The sequence below is a fragment of the Trichosurus vulpecula genome, chromosome 2, assembly GCF_011100635.1.
Source record: "Trichosurus vulpecula isolate mTriVul1 chromosome 2, mTriVul1.pri, whole genome shotgun sequence".
Taxonomy (NCBI): Eukaryota; Metazoa; Chordata; class Mammalia; order Diprotodontia; family Phalangeridae; genus Trichosurus; species Trichosurus vulpecula.
In genome coordinates, this window is record NC_050574.1 from 66398922 (window position 1) to 66417919 (window position 18998).

An 18998-nucleotide genomic window follows, 5' to 3' on the forward strand; every position below is an offset into this window, starting at 1 on the left:
CAGTCATACTGCCCATCCACACTGCTCATTCTAAACTATCAACCTGGCTTGGGAATTGGGTGGATGCAAGTGTCAGCCCTGCCATTAATAACTAAGGCTCTCTCTGGGCCTCAGCTTCCTCGTCTGTAAAACAGGGAGAATGCTATCTACCTACTACTCTGGAAAACCTAGAAGAACTGAACAAATGTCAGCCCTCAGTGCCTATTGAAGGCCTTTATTAAAAATGGAGGCATATGTCCAGAGAGAATGGACCGTGTTTATGTAGGCTGTGTACCCTGTTCCCGGCCTCAGAGTTGAAGCAGGCCTGTTCTTAGCTCCCTGCTCACACTGCCTTCTTCCCTTACACCTCCCTGGGTCCTCACCAAATGCACTTATCCTGCTGCTCATAGTCTTTAATCATGTAGGACATGGCCTCCCTCCCTTCAGGTAGGTGCTAGCTATTATCATCCCCATTTTATAGGTAAGGAAACTAAAGCTGAGATGTACAGTGATGTGCCCAGGGCTACGTAGCCAGTAAATGACCGTGATGGGGATGGAGCTCAGATCTTCCTGCCTCCAAGGTCAGCCCTGGATTCTCTAGCTGCCTCATGGCATGCGATGCTCAATGCTTTCTTCACTTTCCCTGATGGCTTCTTTTCCCCATCTTTCTTCTTAATTCTCTGAGTAGGGGAGGAGGAGGAGAGAGTGAAGGGGATGGAAAAATAAAACGGATCTGTACAAATTTTAAAAAGGAATGCCATCTGTACTTTACATCTGTCCAGAGCTTTATAATGCACTTTTATCTAAGTGAAGATCACAGTCCCCTTACACTTCCCTCGGTGTGCCCAGACTAAGGAGGAGCAATCCCTTTTTGCCTTATAGTCTAGGGTCAAACTTGGCTCCTGGCAGCCACTGGAGGAAAGGGGGAAGGAGGAAGAAGATAGCAGCCAGAGTGGATGCATGGAGGAAGAGCCCCTCCCTGGATGGACCTCTCCTGTCTTCGCCACGTACCGCTCAGACAGTGAGGCGACCCCGGCCAGGAAGGCATGCCTGTCCGCCTCAGCCAGCCGCTCCTGAAGGATCTGGCTGCCCTCCTGGACCCTGCGCAGCTGTTGACTGTAGCGCTGTATCTTCTGCTCAATGTCAGTCAGGGTGCGGGCCGTGTCCGCCTCCAGCTCCTCCAACATGGCCTTCTGGCGCTCACGTAGCAGCCGGTGCAAACGCTCAAAGGCCTCCCCGATGGTGGCCCGCAGGCTCTTGGTGGAAGACTGCAGAGGACACACACAGAGTGAGGCAAGGCGTGGGGTACGAGGTGATGGCACTGGGGTACCAGTGGACAAAAGCACAGTGTTGGGAGCCCGGGGACCCGGGTGCTGCCCTGGCTCTCTCGCTGACCAGCTCTGTGACCTGGGGCAGTCGGCTTCCATTCTCTGAGTTTTTATTTCTGTAAAGTGAGGATAATACTACCTCACCTGACCTACGTCACAGAGGACCAGGTGAAATAAGAGATTCAAAAATATCTGTAAAATTTAACATGTTATATAAATGCAAGGGATAGTTTAATTCAACTTAGCATACCTACCATGAGCATAGCACTATGTTAGGCATGAGGGATACAATAAATACAAGGATTGACAAATCAAAGATGCAGAATGATGGGGGGTGGGGGTGGGGAGAACAGACAAAGGGATATATAAGGAAGGAAAGAACATTATCAGTAGAGGGGGTGAGGGAGTGTGTCATGGAAGCTTCATGGCCCCTGAGCTGAGCCATGAAGGAAGAGAAGAAATCTGAAAGGCTAAGGGGAAGAAGTACAATGGAGGCAGGAGAGATGGCAGTGCAGATACACAGAGGAGGGTGATGGCATATTGAGTCTGAGGAACAAGTGTCTAGTTTTTGCCAGAATGCAGAATGGGCAGCTGAGTGGTGCAGTGGGTAGAGTGCCAGGCCTGGAGTCAGGAAGACCAGAGTTCAAATCTGGCCTCAGACACTTCCTAGCAGGATGACCCTGGGCAAGTCACTTCATCCTGTTTGCCTCAGTGTCCTCATGTGTAAAATGAGCTGGAGAAGGAAATGGTAAACCGTTCTGGTATCTCTGCCAAGAAAACCCTAAATGGCATCATGAAGAATACGACTTGACTGAAACAACTGAACAACAGTGACAAAAGAATGTTTAAAAAGGGGGTACCATGAAATACGCCTGGAAGGGTCGGGTGGAGCCAGGTTAGAGGAGGCCAAGCTGAGGCATATGTATTCTGTTCTAGTGGCAATAGGGAGGGAGCCCTCTCTGAGTAGGAGAAGGACATGGTCAGACCTGAGCTAATTGAGGAAGATTATTTTGCAGGTAAATAAACAGATTGGACAGGGAGGGGGATGGAGCATGGAGGCAGAGAAACCAATCAATAGGCCATTGCAATACTCCAGTGAGGGACAACGAAGGCCGAACTAGGAGGGTGGTGGCAGCTGCCATGTTAGTGGTGAGAAGGGGATGTCTCTGAGATGTTATGGAGGTAGAATTGCCAGGACTTGGCAACTGATGGACAATGGAGTGGGGGCAGGGGGAGGGAATAATCCAAGAGGATTCCGAGGTTTCCAGCCTGGGTGACCTGATGAACATCCAACACAAATGGGAAGCTGAAGGAGACAGCAGATGAGTGGAGTTCTTAACAGGCCCCCTTCCACTAGGGCTGCTTCTGATGCCCGACTTCCTGGCCCTGGCACCTCAAGGCCAGGGAGAATCTCCCTCAGGGGATATGAGATTTTTCTTCCCTAAAAAGCCAACACTAGAGGGTGGTGTCACCCTAAACTTGGAGGTGCCAGAGAGGGGGCAATGCCTTTGATTTTCCCTGCTGAGATGGATAAGTCCATGATAAACAATAACGTTAAATTTTTATAGTGCTTTAAACTTTCTGTAAGGTGCTGCGCATCCCTTATCTCTTTTGAACCTCCCAAAACCTTGGTAAGCTAGGTATTGTCATGCCATCATCTCCATTTTACAGATGAGAAAACTGAGGCTCAGTGATGAAGTGACTTACTTGCCCAGGATTACATTAGCCAGTATCAAAGTCAGGATTTGAATCCTCGGTCTTCTTGACTCCCAACCCAGCACTCTAACCTCTATATTGTTGTTCAGTTACTTCAGTCATATCTGACTCTTCATGGTCCCATTTGGGGTTTTCTTTGCCACTGGAGTAGTTTGCCATTTCCTTCCCCAGCTCATTTTTACAGATGAGGAAACTGAGGCAAACATGGTTAAGTGACTTGCACAGGGCCACAAAACTAGTAAATGTCAGGCCAGATTTGAACTCGGGAAGAGGAGTCTTCCTTATTCTAGGTGTAGTGCTCTGTCCACTGTGCCACCTGGCTGCCCCACTTCTACATTAGGTTGCTTCTAAAGAAATGGCTGAATCTGAACATACCTCTAGAAAACCTACACGAGAACATCGGCCCTTAGTATGTCATACCGAGACGTACCCTGGACAGCAGAAGGGAGAAGGCGGTTTTATTCTTTCCTAGGTCTCAGTCTCATTTACGAGATTAACACTAGGAGATTGTTTCCTTCTTTGTATTTGTATCTCCAGTGCCTAGCACCATGCTTGGCACATAGTAGCTGCCTGATAAATACTGGTTGATTGATTGTAAAAGAAATTGGACCAGATTAAGAGTTCGTACCCTTTTTTATGTCATGGTCCCCTCTGGTGAAGCTCATGGACAGAATGATGGTTTTCAGTGCATAAAATAAAATAGATAACATTAACGAGGAAACCAATTAAGTTGAAATACAATTATCAGAATATTTTTTAAAAAGGCAGTGGGCTCCAGGTTAAGTACTCCTGGCTTAGATGGCCTCTAAGGCCCCCCTCAAGTTGGAACACTCTAGCTTTGAAGGTCTCTTCCAGCTACCTTTTCTGTTCCCTTATCTATATAATGATCTGTAAAATATCGATTAAAAGCTCTCTAAGATCCCTTCTAGCACCAAATCCCATGATTTCCCAACTGAAGGTTTCTTCCAGCTCTAACGTTTTATGTTGGAAGGCCACTCCACCTAACATTCTACATTCCCAGGTCCCTTCTAGCTCAGACATTCTGTGTTCTCAGGTCACGGCATCCAATTGGGTCCAAGAGCTCCCGAAGCTTTCACTGGAACAGTCTCCTGAGCATCCTCTAACCCAAGACTGGGGGGACTAATGATGGCTTTAGGTGGGTCATCACATACTTCCTCCATCAGTTACTATCTCTGCAGCATGGCGTAATGGATGGAGGGCTGGATTTGGAGGCAAGAAGAGCTGGGATGGAGTCCCACAACTGGATATCCTGGGCAGATCACTTAACTACTCGGTGTCTGCCGAGGCAACACTCTAAGGCTGAGTTACAGATGAGTCACCAGTCTATACCCATGGAGAGAATTTCCATAGTTGGAGGCCAGGATTTCGTACCAGATCCCTCAGTGGTCATGTACATGACCCTAAGTCCTACCACTTAACTCAAATTGCTCATCTTCAACAATCTTTTCTCATTCCTCACCCTACTTGAACTCCCTGTAGCTCTTTAAAGGCCACACGACTCTCTCATCAGAGACACCCTCTCCTCCCTGAGTTTCTGTAATATTGTTCTTTCCTGGCTTTTTACCTGAGGCAGCTAGGTGGTACAGTAGAGAGAGCAAAGGAGTTGGAATCAGGAAGACCTGATAGCCCTGTGGTCCTGGATGAGTCTCTTAACCTCTCTCAGTTTCCTCCTCTGCAAAATAGGAATCATAAGGGCACGGATCTCCCTGTGTTCTTATGAGGTTCACACAGGATAATGTATGCAGAGTGCTTTGCACACCCATAGCACCATGGAAATACTAGTTCCCATCATTATTTGTTACCCCTTGTCTGACCCCTCCTCAGCCTCTGCTGCAGAATCGTCATCTGTACTCTGCCCACTAAGTGTGAGGGTCCCTCGGTTCAGAAGCCACACCCTTCAGGAGGCCCATCCTGACCCCCCTAGCTGCTAGCACTGGTGGTCCTGAAAGTCACTTTGTATCTCATTTGTATTTCTTTTTCTTTGTATGAGTTGTTTCTCCTCAATAGAATATAAGCTCCATGAGGACAAGGATTGTTTCATTTTCATTTGTGTCCTTGTATCTCCAGCGTCTAGCAGGAACATAATAGCTGGTTAAAAATGCTTGTTGAGTTCCTTACACCAATGGAAACATGATTTAGCATAAAAAATCCTGCCTACCAACCACACTGAAGACCCCTTTTTGTTTCAGGCCAGAAATGAATAACCCCTCTGCCCCCCTGGCCTCCCACCCTTCCTAGTGGGACACTATGGCATCCTGTCCTATAGACTTAGGCAGAGACATACTCAACTTTAACCTCCTACCAGTCTGGGGCCAAAAGGCCAAGAAGCTCATAAGAGATTTCAATATCTTCTGTCTCCAGCATCCCCATTTACTCAGTTTCCCATGTTTAAACTCTGGATTTAATCTTTGGTTCATCCTTCTCCCTGACCTCTCACATCCAGTCGGTTTCCAAACCCTGTGCCCAATTCCATCTCTGCAATCTCTCTCTAATCCGTCCTGTAAAGACTGAAGTGGAGAGGGTGAGCCTTCCAGAGGGGCATCCTGTGCAGTCATGGAAGTAGGAGTTGGAATGTCCTGAATGCGAAATGACAAGTGGGGAAATCTGGCTGGCATAGGGAATGACATGAAATGAGTCTGGGAAGGTAGGTGGGAGCCAGACTATGGAGGGCTTTAAATGTCAGGCTGAGGGTAGTTTATCCTGGCAGTAACAACCCAACTCCAATGCCACCTGTTCCAGCAAGTCTGCCCTGTTCCTCCGTGGCTGGTAAGAGGAGGCAGCACGGTATAATAAGAGTACTGATCTTGGAATCAAAACCCAGGGATAGGATCTAGGGTTGGCCACTTGGTATCAGTGGGCCTTAACAAACCACTTGACCTCTCTATGACTCAGTTTCCTCTGATGTAAGATCAGGGGAGAAGGAAACTAACACTCTCTACAAAGCAAGTAAACCAACTTTGTAAACCCTGAAGTCCCATGTAAATGGGAGCCATCATTAATCATATTACATGATAAGGAGATTAAGGAAAGGGCCACTTGACTTAGGAATCAGAAGCTCACCAATGACCTTGGAGAAAGCATCTCCTATGGATAGGGGCCAGATTACAAGAACTTAGCGGGTGAGTGGGTTGGGAGGAAGGGGAGGCACATTTCTGGAAATTTGGCAGCAACTGGGAAAAGAGAATGAATGAGAGTTTAAGGGGGGTAGCGGGGTTAAGGAAAAATTCTTTAGGCTAGGGAAAGCATGAATACCATTTGTAGGCTGGAGAGAAAGGGCGAGGACGAAGATGGAAGGGAGTAGGGGAGATGACTGATACAACAAGGAGAAGATGGAAGAGGATAGACTGAGGCTACATATATATGTTACCTGGGTGATTCAGTGGCTAGAGTATTGGCCTTGGGAGTCAGGAGGACCTGAGTTCAAATCCTGCCTCAGGCACTTAATAGCGATGCAACCTTGGGCAAGTCATTTAACTTCAATCAACCTCATTTTTCTCATCTGTAAAATGGGGATAAGAGCACCTACTTCACAAGGTTGCTGTGAGGCTCAAATAAGTTAACACACATGTTTACAAACTTCAAAGTATTACATAAACGCTTTTAGTCATTTTTCAGTCATGTCTGACTCCTCATGATCCCATCTGGGGTTTGCATGGCAAAGGTACTGGGAGTGGTTTTTGCCATTTCCTTCTCTAGCTTATTTTACAGATGGGGAAACTGAGGCAAATGGGGGTAAGAGACTTGGTCAGGGTCACACAGCTAATAAGTGTCTGAGGCTGGATTTAAACTCAGGTCTTCCTGACTCTAGGCCTGGTGCTCTATCCACTGTGGCCACCTAGCTGCCCCACATAAATGCCAGCTAGTATTATTAACATTCTCATCCTCATTATCTTTTTTGAAGGATACAAGTGGAGGGCTTTGAAGAATCCTTAGGCCAGCCCCTCCATTCCCCAGGGCCTCAGATCATAAACAGAGCTGTCCTAAGGGGACCAATCTTCCCTAGGTACCGAGTTCTTGAAGAATTCAAAATACTTCCTGATCTCAGAAGCTGTGACCTAGCTCTCTGAGCTCCCTGTTCCCTGAACCAACTCCCCCTCCCCAAGCAAGTTCAATTCTGCCTTGTGCCCTAATATCTGGATGGCCTGATTTGAGTATCTATTCCTTCTTTTCCACTTCACACCCTCTGCCATGCCTTTTCATAATACTGAGTTTGCCATTTCCAGAATCTGGAAAAGGAGTCAGTACAGAAATACAAGTAGAGAGTAACAGATAACCCACCCAAAAGTGCATACCCAGAAATCAGTTCAGTGGAAATTAGGCAACTTCTAAGCTTCCAAAGCTGCCTGGGTTAAGTCCTTGTGTTGTGCTGTGGGAGAGACACACCAGGCATCATGTACACCCCCTTCCAGCCCCCCACGAGCCTGGGACCTAGGAATCCCCTTGGTCCAAAGGCTGGCTCCACCCAACTCTACCAGCTTCTGGCTGCCCCTCTGGATCCTAATGATAGCTTTATAATCCATGCCAAGTTCTCAGCCAGTCAGGAATCATCACCTCCAACCCTGGCTGAGGCTTAGTCTCCACTCACAGACTTATGAGAGATGGCATGATAATGGATTGGGAATTAAAAGGACTTGGGTTCGAATGCTGGTTTTGCTCCTTATTACCTCTTGGCCGTTGGGTAAATCAACAGATCTCTCTGGCCCTCTGTTTCCTCGTCTGTAAAATGAGGACTGAATGATGTCTAAGGTTCCTTCTAGCTCTAAACTGATGACTGTTGTTGAGGACTAACTAGCTAATTATGACGACTTCCTGCGGGCAAGGGGGAAGAGGCAAGAGGTGTTTGACTGAGGATCCTGAGGGGTTAAAAACAGACTTAGAAAATAAGACATCCCCAAAGCCACAGAGACAGGCCCTCCATTCATTTCAGGGAGTTTAGACTAAGTGAAGAGGACAGCCATATCATCCTCTGAGATTGGGGGGAGGATGAAAGGCCAAGTGAAGATACTGGATTTGAATCCTTGGTGGGGGGCGGTATTTAAAGAGTTAACATGTATATAAGTTTTTTACTTAAGTTGTCTCATTTAATCCTCAAGGGCACCTTGGGATGGGGTGGGGGGAGTAAGTACTTAGTATTATCACTCCCATTTTACAGGTAAGGAAATTGAGACAGTGAAGTGACTTACTCCGTGGTATCCTACAGCTAGGAAGTAGCATCGTCAGGAATCGAACTCTCCTGCCTTTGAATCCAGGGCTCATCCAGGCCACTTCAGATGGCCTCATTCTTCTCAGGAAAGTGGGAGACAAACTCAGTAGGAGTGGGAGGGAACAGAGTGGGGAAGGAGGGAGGGGAGGTGTTCAGGACTTGAGGGGAAAGAAGATATGGAACATCTGCTCTGGGGAATATGACAGGGAGTCCATAAGAGATGAATGAAAACTGCTATTAATTGTCTCATTAAATGTTTCACCGGTGCCAGGCTCGTCTCTCCAAGGAGACAATGAGCTCATTGAAAGCAGAGCCCAGGTCTGCTACTCTTGTCTCCTTGGCACCCAGCACAGAGTAGATGCTCAAAAAATAACCGAACGTTACTCTACCCCTGGCCCAAGATGCCTGCCCTCTACCCCTCAGGCCTCTCACAGTTCTGCTGTTGTTCTGGGTTACATCCCCTTCCCATCCCCTGAATCTCTTCTGATCCAATGAGGTTTTAGATTCCATGTCTCCTGGGATCAGCTGGGGTCAAAGCAGGCTGGGTTACCTCTAAGAGCCAGGTCTAAGGACCTGGGGCATGGGAACTTTGCCAGTCTGGCTCCCCGAAAAACCATTTATTAAAAACTACATGCCAAGAACTGTGCTAACTATTGGGGATACAAACTGAAAATTGAATCTCTGGTCCCTGCTTTCAAAGAGCTAACAATCTAACTGGGGGAGTCAACATAGCAGCGGTCTTCTGTAGGGCAGGTCCCAAGTCCCTCAGGTGAACTGTTAGGAAGGTAGAAGCCTAGTGGGATCTGGCTAGGCAGGGTTCAGGGTGGAATTGTTGGGGGTGAAGGGATCACACCAGTCTGGTGGGCTCCACCCTCTGGGCTGCACCCCCTAGTGGTCTCTGGGTAAGCAGGGTTCTGTCATGAGGCCACTGGGGGACAAAGTGGAATGAGAGGGTTGAGAGGAAGTGGAGGCAGAGAGTGTATGTGTCAATTCCTAGAACTATGGCAGAAAATGGGAAGAGATGCCATAGGACTCTTGTATATAGCAGGTCCTAAATACATGTTAGTCAAATTCAATTCAACCCAGTTACTAAGCACCTACTATGTACGGAGCATTTTGCTAAGCACTGGAGGAAACTCCAAGTTAGATAAGACAATCCCTGTATTCATGGAGCTCAGTATAAAGATGGATATAATACGTACATCTGTACTGTAGAATGACACCATAAATAAGATGTTGTGTGAGGTCTGAGGATGTGGAGGGAGGTCACAGTTAGAATGAGGAATTCAGTTTTGGACATGATAAGTTTTAGGCACTGGAAGGCCATGCAGATGGAGAAGTCTAGCAAGCAACTGGCAATCTGAGACCGGAGCACCAGGACTGGAGGCAGAGATTTGGAAGCCATCCAAGTAGGGATGGTTACTGAAGCCACGGGAGTGGGTGAGATCACCGAGGAAGACAATAGAGAGGAGGGAGAGAAGAGGAACCAGGATGAATTCAAAGCCACAGGAGACACCCAAGCTTAGGGGACAGGAAGAAGGTGAACGCTTTGGTGGAAACGTGAGAACTAGCTCCAAGCAGTCAGAGGGCTGCTCTGTGGAAGAGGGACTAGGGTCTCTTCTGACTGGCCCCTGAGGGCAGAACTAGCAGCCATGGCTGGGAGCTGCAGGTGGGTAGATTTTGATTCGATGTAGGGGAAAAGACTTCCTAATGATCCGAACTATCCAGAAGTGGAATTGGCTGCCTCATGGAGCAGTAGGTTTTCTTCACTGGTTTGTTGTTGTTTTTGGGTTGTTTCAGTCAGGTCAGACTCTCTATAACCTCATTGGGGATTTTCTTGCCAGAGATACTGGAGTGGTTTGCCATTTTCTTCTCCAGATTTTACAGATTAGGAAACTGAGGCAAATAGGGTCAAGTGACTTGCCCAGGGTCACACAGCCAGTACGTGTCTGAGGATTTGAACTCAGGAAGAAGAATCTCCCTGACTCCAGGCCCAAGTGCTCTATCCACTGTGCTACCTAGCTGCCCCTTATCCTCACTGGAGGAGCAAAAGCTGGATGACCACTCATCGGGAGAAGAGGAAGCTATGGAGCTGGGGGGAGGGGAGGCACTGAAGCCCCAGCTCAAGTAGCACTCCTGCCATTGTAGAGCAGCTGAGAAGTTAATTAGAGGAGTTTGGGGGTGGGGGAGAAATATTTCGGACAGTTGGCGTATGAAAATATTCATAGCAGCTCTTTTTGTTGAGATAATGAAGTGGAAACAGAGGGGGTGTCCATCAACTAGGAATGTGATATAGGAACGTAACGGAATAGTGTTTGGCTGTAATGACAGTGTACTTTAAGGTTCACAAAGTGCTGTGCAGGGCTGATCCTCACCACAACCCTGCCAGGTGGATGCTGTTGCTTTCCCTATTTTATCGATGAGGAAATCGAGGCTGAGAAGTTAAGTGACTTGCCCAGGGTCACACAGCTAGTAAGTGGCTGAGGCAGAATTTGCACCCAGGTCTCCCTGGCTCCAAGCCCAGCACTCTTGCCCACTGCACCACCTAGCTGCCAAGGTGAGAAGTGACGAAAGCTTTCATTTCAGAAAAACCTGAGAAGACTTGTATGAACTGATGCAGAGCGAAATGAGCAGAACCAAGAACAATTTATATAATGAGTACAACTACGTAGAGAAAAACAACTCTGAATGACCTGAGAACTCAGCTCCAGTCAGCAACCAACCAGATACAAGAGGACAACGAGCAAAATGGGCATGAAGAAGCATTTACTGAGCACTTAGCAGATGCCAAGCCCCGTGAGAAACTCAGAGACTACAATTTGGTTGGTGTTGAATCGTTTCAGTCGTGTCTGACGCTTTGGGACACCATTTGGGTTTTCTTGGTAAAGTTACATTCTTGGCAAATGGTTTGCCATTTCCTTCTCCAGTTCATTCTGGGTTAAGTGACTTGCCCAGGGTGACACAGTTAGTAAATGTCTGAGTCCAGATTTGAACTCACAAAGATGAGTCTTCCTGACTCCAGGCCTGGCACTCTATCTATCCAAAAGCAAAGGCAGTCTCTGCCTTCAAGGAGCTTACCTTCCGAAGGCACCCTGGGTCCCCTCTATTTTGTGGTGGTAGTGGGGCACAGGCAGTGTGCGCAGGATTGGTGTTAGCCTGGCTCGTACTCCATGTTGTTTCTGGGTCCACAGTGTAGGGTGTGGTAATAATGGTACCTGATACCATACCGATATTGTGTTTTGAAACTTGCAGAGAGCTTTACAGACATTGCATCCATGGCTCACAACAACCCTGTGACATGGAACTTATCTCAATTATCCCCATTGGTTATCCTGATTTTATAGATGAGGAAACTGAGGTTCAGAGAAGTTATAAATGACTCGTCCAAGGTCATATCAATCAATACGCATTTATGAAGAGCTTACTATGTGCCAGGCGCTATGCTAGACGCTGGGAATACAAATAGCCAATGAGCATTTATTAAGCACTTACTGCATGCCAGGCACTATGCTAAGCATAGCACATAAAAAAGAAGAGATACAGCTAGATAGTGTTAAGAAGGAGGATTCGAATTCAAGTCTTTCTGACTTCCAGGCCAGCACTTTGTCTCCTAGGCCATGAAGCTGCCAAGTTATACAATCATAATGCAGAGGGTCCTTGCGCAGCATCGGACAACTTAACAAGTGAGCAGCTGGCAATGCTACCAAGGCCAAATGCCACAGAGGAGACAAGGAGGAAATTTGTGGGATCGTACCTGTCAAACTGGGAGGGACCCAGATGGCACCTAAGCCCAGCCCTTCACTTCACAGATGAGCAAACACAGACCCAGGGAGGTGAAATAACTAGGGAGTTGCTGTGCCAGGACTGGAACCCAGGTCTTGACTTCAAATCCAGCTTTCTTTCCACTCTACCAAGTTCCCTTTTCTAACTGCCCCCAAATTTAACATGTTTAAAACAGAACTCCTCCCTTCCTCTGGAAAACTGCCTTTCCTACATTCTACTGTAGGCACCAGTGTCCCTCTAAACTTCTAAGTTAATTCCTCCTCCTCCTCCTCCTCCTCCTCCTCTTCTCCTCTTCCTCTTCCCCCTCCTCCTCCTCCTCCTCCTCCAATTTTTATCCAATTGGTGCCAAGTTGGTGTAATGCAGGCAGAAATAGCTCTAGCTTTGGAGCCAAAGGGTTCTAATCCTGACTATTCTTTACTTGCTGGGTGACCTTGGGTAAGTCACACCCCCCTTAGCCTCTGACCTATCCTCTGTAAAAGTACAGGGTTGGACCAGATAGTCTCTGAAGTCCTCCTTGTCTCTAAATCTCCTAAGTCCCACCAATTTTTGCTTCCAGTGTTTCCCACAGAGGTACCCTTCTTTCTACTTGTCCTGCCCTAGAGGAGATGGCAGGACCAGGCAGTGGAGGGCAATGATGCTTCACCTCCTTCCTGAGGTGCAGAGACCCGACCCCCCCCCCCCCCAGTCCAGGAAGTGCTCTCAGTCTCTCTTGGCTATTCCTTGAGAAGCCTGCATCGTCCTCCACACTCAGAGCCCCTAGCCCTGCTTGCCAGCCATCCCTGAAGGGGGCTGGGTGAGGTGTGGGACTCCCTGAGGCACAGCGGCTTCCTCCCCTGCAATTGTGCGTGCCCTAGGCCGGGAGTTCCTCTGCGCAGAGACTGCCTCGCTCAGGGGTGACATCCCACCGGCAAAGCCGGGGGGGTTGGGGGAAAGCCTACTATAAGCTGAACAAAGACTCAATTAAGGCCTATTCCAGGCCCGACTCGGCTGCCTGTAAAGAGCTGACAGGCTGAATCGAAGCTCTTTTCAAAGCCCTCTCTCAAAAGAGCAGTGGGGCGTGAGTCCTAAGCAGCCCCGCTAAGCACTGCCGGTGTGCGTTACTGAAGGGACTGGAGAGGAGAAGAAACTCTCCGCTCCCTGAAGGCTGGTGAGTCAGGAGAGACAGACAGTAATTAGCGGCTCTTGGCATCAGTGGCCCATCCAGCCTGCCTCTCCCTGGGTGGCGCCGGCCCAGCGATCGCAGCCCCAGCCAGGCCACAGGAGTCACCCAGAACTGCTAGACAAAAAGGGGAATCGGGCCAGTGAGATGTCGTCTGGGTCGCTGTCCCGCTACGGACCCTGGCACGGCCCACTTCGTGCAGCAGGGGGTCTGGGGGGGCCACCCTGAGCTCCTGAACACTCAATACCAGCACACACTTCCATACCTCTTAAAGGCTTCATCTGAATCATTTTTTGGCTGGGATGCGGAAGGGGAGGGTGCAGGCCCAGACCTGTGATTTCCTCAGTGTAGGGAAGTCCAGGTGTGGGAACTCCCTTGTCTCATGGAGGTTGCTGACTCATCTGGGAAACAAAGAATTAGTTGCCTGGGGACCCTGAGAGATTAACTTGTTTGAGAAATGTCATAAAGTGGTAGCTCAGGTGGAATTTGAACTCAGCTCTTCCTGACTCCAAGGCTGGCCCTTCATCTATTCTGCCACCTTCAAGAGGATATGCTGAGTATAATTATTCCCATTCTCATGGAAGAAGAAACTGAGGCTTAGCCAGAGTGACTTGCCCACAGCCACATAGCTGCTAAGGGCCACAGCTGGGATTTGAAACCAGGCCTCCGCTAACTCCAAAACTAGACCTTCCTTTGCTTTCTTTCTTTTCATGAACTTAACAACCCTGAACATTTCAATATATGAAGAACAGAAAAAGAGGCTTGGGCATGAAATTGCTGAGCCTGCTTGTCCATGACCCTGGCTCACCATGCTTCTGGGTCCCATTCGATGAAATGGTCTGTTCTGCCCAACTTTGGCGATTTCTTTTTTTTTTTTCTTGTCTTGTCTCAAAGAGACTGTAACCCCCTTGAGTGTGTTCTGTCTCCTCATAGCCCAGAGCTGAGGGACACCAGAGCTATTCAATAAAAACTGAAAAAAGTCATCCCCTGACAGGATGAGGAGGAATTCACTTGGGAGACTGAAGTTAACCTCTTACTGACAAGTATCACCCAATCACCCAGGCTAGCCACTGGGCAAGGGAGCCCCAGAATACTGCCTGACCCTCAGCACTAGCCCCTTTGGCCTGTTAGCCCCTCCAGAGTTTGGGTTCCATTGACAAAGCCTTTGAGAGGTCAGGGTCAGCCTCCATACCATCATGAGCTGCTGGAGGGGGACTACAGTGGAAGATTATTACAGTGATGAATTGTGTGTGTGTGTGTGTGTGTGTGTGTGTGTGTGTGTGTGTAAATGCCACAGGAATGCGCAGTTGGCTACTAGGTGAAATATGACCTCCAAAGCGTCTGCAGGAAAAAAAGAGGCATTTCTTATATAAACACCAAGGCTGAGGCAGGAAGTAGGGCCGGGGGAAATGGTGAGGGGCTCGGAGACCCCATGGGCCCACAAGAAGGCCTGGCAGATGGACAAAAAAGTGGGGGGAAGGGAGGAGGAGGTGGGGGAACAGGAAACTGGGCAAGGATAAAAGGCACACATGGGGAAAGAATGGGAGGGCAGAGAAAAGGGGCTGGGGAAAGGGGAGAATGGGCCTTTTTCTTTCCCAACCCTACTAGGTGGTCTCAAGGCCCAGGTCAGGCAGTATACAAAGCCTCCAGGTTCCAAGAGTCATCTTACGGGCCTGGGGCCTGACATTCCTGCCACAGAAGGCCTGTGATACAGCAGCTCACGGCAATAGGGGGGAGGCTGCTGACAAGGCAGGCCCACAGAAGAGATACCGAACTCTACTCTCCCCACCCCTACTTTGATCCCAAGGGATAGGGGAGAGAAGCAGCTGGTGGACGTGTCTATTGTCTCTGGTCCAATCCCTCTGTGTCTGTTCCAGATGGACCTGGCTTCAGCACACTGGAGGGGACACCTGCCCTCCCCACCCCCACCCCCCAATGCCTCCTAGCACTGCCTCAGGCCTCAGGTGTGCAGGGGGCTCCATGCTCTCCTGCCCCCCAAAGCCAGATGGAAGAGGCAGGGCTCCGATGAAGTTGTCACCTTGGCCCCAGGGCTGCCTGAGCTTCATCAGGCTGTGGGGGTGAAGGGCACAGAGGTACCACCGCTCCTCCTATCCCTTCCCTCCCCCCCCCCCCACCCCGACTCTGGGCTCACCTTTGTCTCAGCCAGTTGGCGCTTGAGAAGCTGCAGGGCCTCTGTGTGCTCCCGTTCGCTGTCCTGCAAGGCCTGAAGCTGCTCCTTTAATTCTCTCTAAAACAGATAAGAACACAGGAGTGAGGCCTCAGACAGAAAGGACCAGATTCCACGCTGGGAAGGGCCTGAGGGCCTTCAGCTGCCTACCAGGTCCCCAGCAGCTGGGAAGGAAGCTCTTATCCTAGTCAAAGCTCAGCCTCCCCAAACTCACAGAATGCTAACATCTCAGAGCCAGACTGGACCTCATGAAGAGGGTAGCTGAATATTAGGAGACCCTGTAGAGTATCCCTGACAAGCGGCCACCAGGGCCTTGGTTATAAGACCTCCAACGAGGAGAAAGCCCCAGTCCCTTGGGGAGGCCCATTCTACTGCAGGTCAGCTCTCATGGTGAGGAAGAGGAAACCTGACTCTCTGTTCCTTCTACCCCCTGCTCCTTGGCCTGACCTCTGGGGCCAAGTAAAAGAAGAGTAATCCTTCCATGGGAAAACCTTTCAAATACTTGAAGACAACTACCGATCTCTCTAACTCTTCTTTTCTCCAGGATAAACTGATCTGAGTTCAGCATTGTTCCTGTTCCTTTTCTCATTCTGGTCTCCCACTTCTGAAAATGCTCAAATTTATTCTCATCTTACTAAAAACTGGAAGTCAGAATCAAACACAGTAATACACATAAGGTCTGACCAGGAAGGATTACAGTAAGGTTAACATTTCCCCACCTGTAGGTAATGGGAAGCCACAGAATGTTACATACATCTCATCGAGTCAAGTCAACAAGCATTTAAGTTCCTACTATATTATGTAGCTAGGTGGTGCAGTGGATAGTGTGCTGGGCTGGGTGTTAGGAAGACTCATCTTCATGAGTTCAAATCCTGCCTCAGACACTTTACTAGCAGTGTGACCCTGCTAGGCAATCCTTCCACACTTCCCTTATCAACTGACTATTCTTGTCTCCATCGTAGCTCTTCTAAACCTTTTCATCACCCCTCAAATCTTCCATGACTCCCTCTTCCCCCGCCCTTCCAGCTGAGAATGCTCTCTCTTATTTTATAGAAAAAATTAGGACATTTGCTATGGATTTCCTCTTCTCCCCTCTTCCTCATCTCGTATCACTCAGATACTTTTTGCCACTATATTCTCCTTCACCCCTGTTTCACATAAAGAGGTGGCCCCACTACATATCAAGGCAAAACCGACTACCTGCTCAAGTGACTCCACTTCATCCTGTCTCCTCTAACAGATCGCTCATTCTCCAGTTTCTCCCTGTCTACTGCTTCCTCCCCAACAGCCTACAAATATGCCCATATCTTCCCCATCCTCAAAAAACCCTCACTTGATCCTTCTATCCTTACTATTGTCCCATAGCTCTTCAAACTCCTAGAAAAGGCCATCTACAACAGATGCTTCCACTTTCTCTCCTCTCACTCTCTTCTTAACCCCTTATAGCCCAGCTTCCAGCCTCCTCATTCCACTAAAACTGGTAACTCCAAAGTTACCAAGGATCTCTCAGTTACCGAACCCCACGACCCTTTTCCCAATCTTCATTCTCCTTGACCTCTCTGCAGCCTTGGCCACTGTTTTTTACCCTCTTTTCTTTGATACTCTCTTCTCTCTGGGTTTTTAGGACACCATTCTCTCCTGTTTCTTCTCCGTCCTCCCTGAATGCTCCTTAGTCTTCTTTGCTTGATCCTCATCCAGGTGTCCCACAGAGCTCTGTCCTGGATTTTCTTCTCTTCTTCCTCTAGACTATTCCACTTGGTGATCTCATCAATTCCCATGGATTTAATTATTATCTCCATGCTAATGATTCTCAAGTGTACCTCTCTTGCCCTAACCTCTCTGCTGTCCTCCAGTCTCCAATCTCCTGCTGCCTTTCAGACTAACTGGATGTCAAGGAGACACCTGAAATTCAACATGTCCAAAACTGAACTCATGCTCTTTCTCCCTAAGCCTTCCTTGTTCCTAATTTTCCTTTTACTACTGAGGGCACCATCATCCTCCCACGTCCCCAGGCTTGCAGCCTATATATATCATCCTAGACTCCTCATTATCTTTCATTGCTCCCCCCCCCCAAAAAATATCCAATCTGTTGCCAAGGCCTGTCAATTTCATCTTTGCAAAATCTCTGGAATACGCCCCCTTCTCTCCTCTGACCCTACCACTCCCCTGGAGCAGGCCCTCATCACCTCACTCCTGGACCACTGCAATAACCTTCTGGGGGGTCCACCTGCCTCAGATTTCTCCCCATTCCAGTCCTCCATTCGGGCACTAAAGTGATTTTCCTAAAGCACAGGTCTAATCCTCTCTCTCTCTCTCTCTCTCTCTCTCTCTCTCTCTCTCTCTCTCCCCCCCCCCCCGCCATCTCTGCCTCCTCCTGGCTTCCCAGGCATCCTCCAAGTCCCAACTGAAGTCTCATCGTCTAAAGGAAGCCCTTCCCAACCCCTCTAATTCTAGTGCCTTTTGTCTCTTAATTATTACCTTTTTCTTCTATAAATACATTAGTTGTACATATCTGTTTGCCTATTGTCTTTCCCATTAGCTTGTGAGCTCTGTGAGGGCAGAAACTCGTTTGACTTTTTGTATCCCTGACCCTTAACACACTGCCTGACACATTTTAGGTACTTAATAAATGCTTACTGACTGACTAACTGACAATACTGTGAAAGAAACCTAGTAAGAAATAGATTAAGAATGGTGAGCATTTATAGAGATGGCCCCAAAAGGTTTACAAAGCACTTCATATATATCACCTCATTTAATCCTTACAAAAACCCTGGGATATAGGTGTTACTGTTATCCTCATTTGATGAGGAAACTGAGGCAAAGATGATTAAGTGACTTGTCCAGGGTCACACAGCCACTAAGTATCTGAGTCAGGATTCAAACTGAGGTCTTCCTGATTCCAAGTCTAGTGCTATGTCCATCATGCTAGGCTGACCCTAGAGCAAGGGTTCCAAACCAGAGGTCCAAGAACTCATTTAAAAAAAATATTTCCATCACTATATTTCAGTACAATTGGTTACTTTTGTAATCCTATGTATTTTAAAACTTAATGATGAGACGGGTTTTACCAGACTGCTCAAGGTGGAGATGGGGGTGGGGAGAAGGGGAGAGGTGGAGGAGACAAGCATTTATTAAGTTCCTATTACGTGCCAGGCACAGCGCTGAGCACTTTAAAATATTGTCTCATTAGATCCAGGGGGTCCAGGATACACAAAAATGGTTAAGAACCCTGAGCTGAAAGAATGTAAAATGAGACAAAGTTCTTTGGAAGGTCAGAGGAAAGAAATACCATTTTTAACTGGGAGTAATGGGGGGAGACTTGGGGAGGTGACACCCAAGCTGGGCCTTGAACTCTGGGTAGGATTTCAAAAGCAGAGCAAGACAAGGCCTTCCAGGGACCGGGAATGGCACAGAGGGTGAATGCTGGATGCCCAGTGGGGCCTTGATCCCTGGTGGGAGCAGTGGGGAGGCTGAGCAGATCTGTTGGAACCTCCGAATGGTCAGGCCAGTAAATGAATTGGGGTTTAGGTAAATGCAATATGATAACCATATAATAATAATAACAGCTGCAATATTTGACTTCAAAAGTCATTGTTTTATCCACCTGTGTAAGAGAC

The 18998-nt window shown here is 48.2% G+C and overlaps 1 protein-coding gene across 1 annotated transcript in view; it reads right to left on the reverse strand.

The window, feature by feature from the left end:
- The window catches only part of TRIM62 (tripartite motif containing 62), a 57194-nt gene that overhangs the window by 12877 nt on the left and 25319 nt on the right, over positions 1–18998 (reverse strand). Inside the window, exons 2-3 of the mRNA XM_036745882.1 lie at positions 15343–15438; positions 991–1247 (exon numbers count right to left, since the gene is read on the reverse strand). Coding sequence (XP_036601777.1) covers positions 991–1247; positions 15343–15438 — 353 coding nt within the window. The remainder of the gene's footprint in view (positions 1–990; positions 1248–15342; positions 15439–18998) is intronic.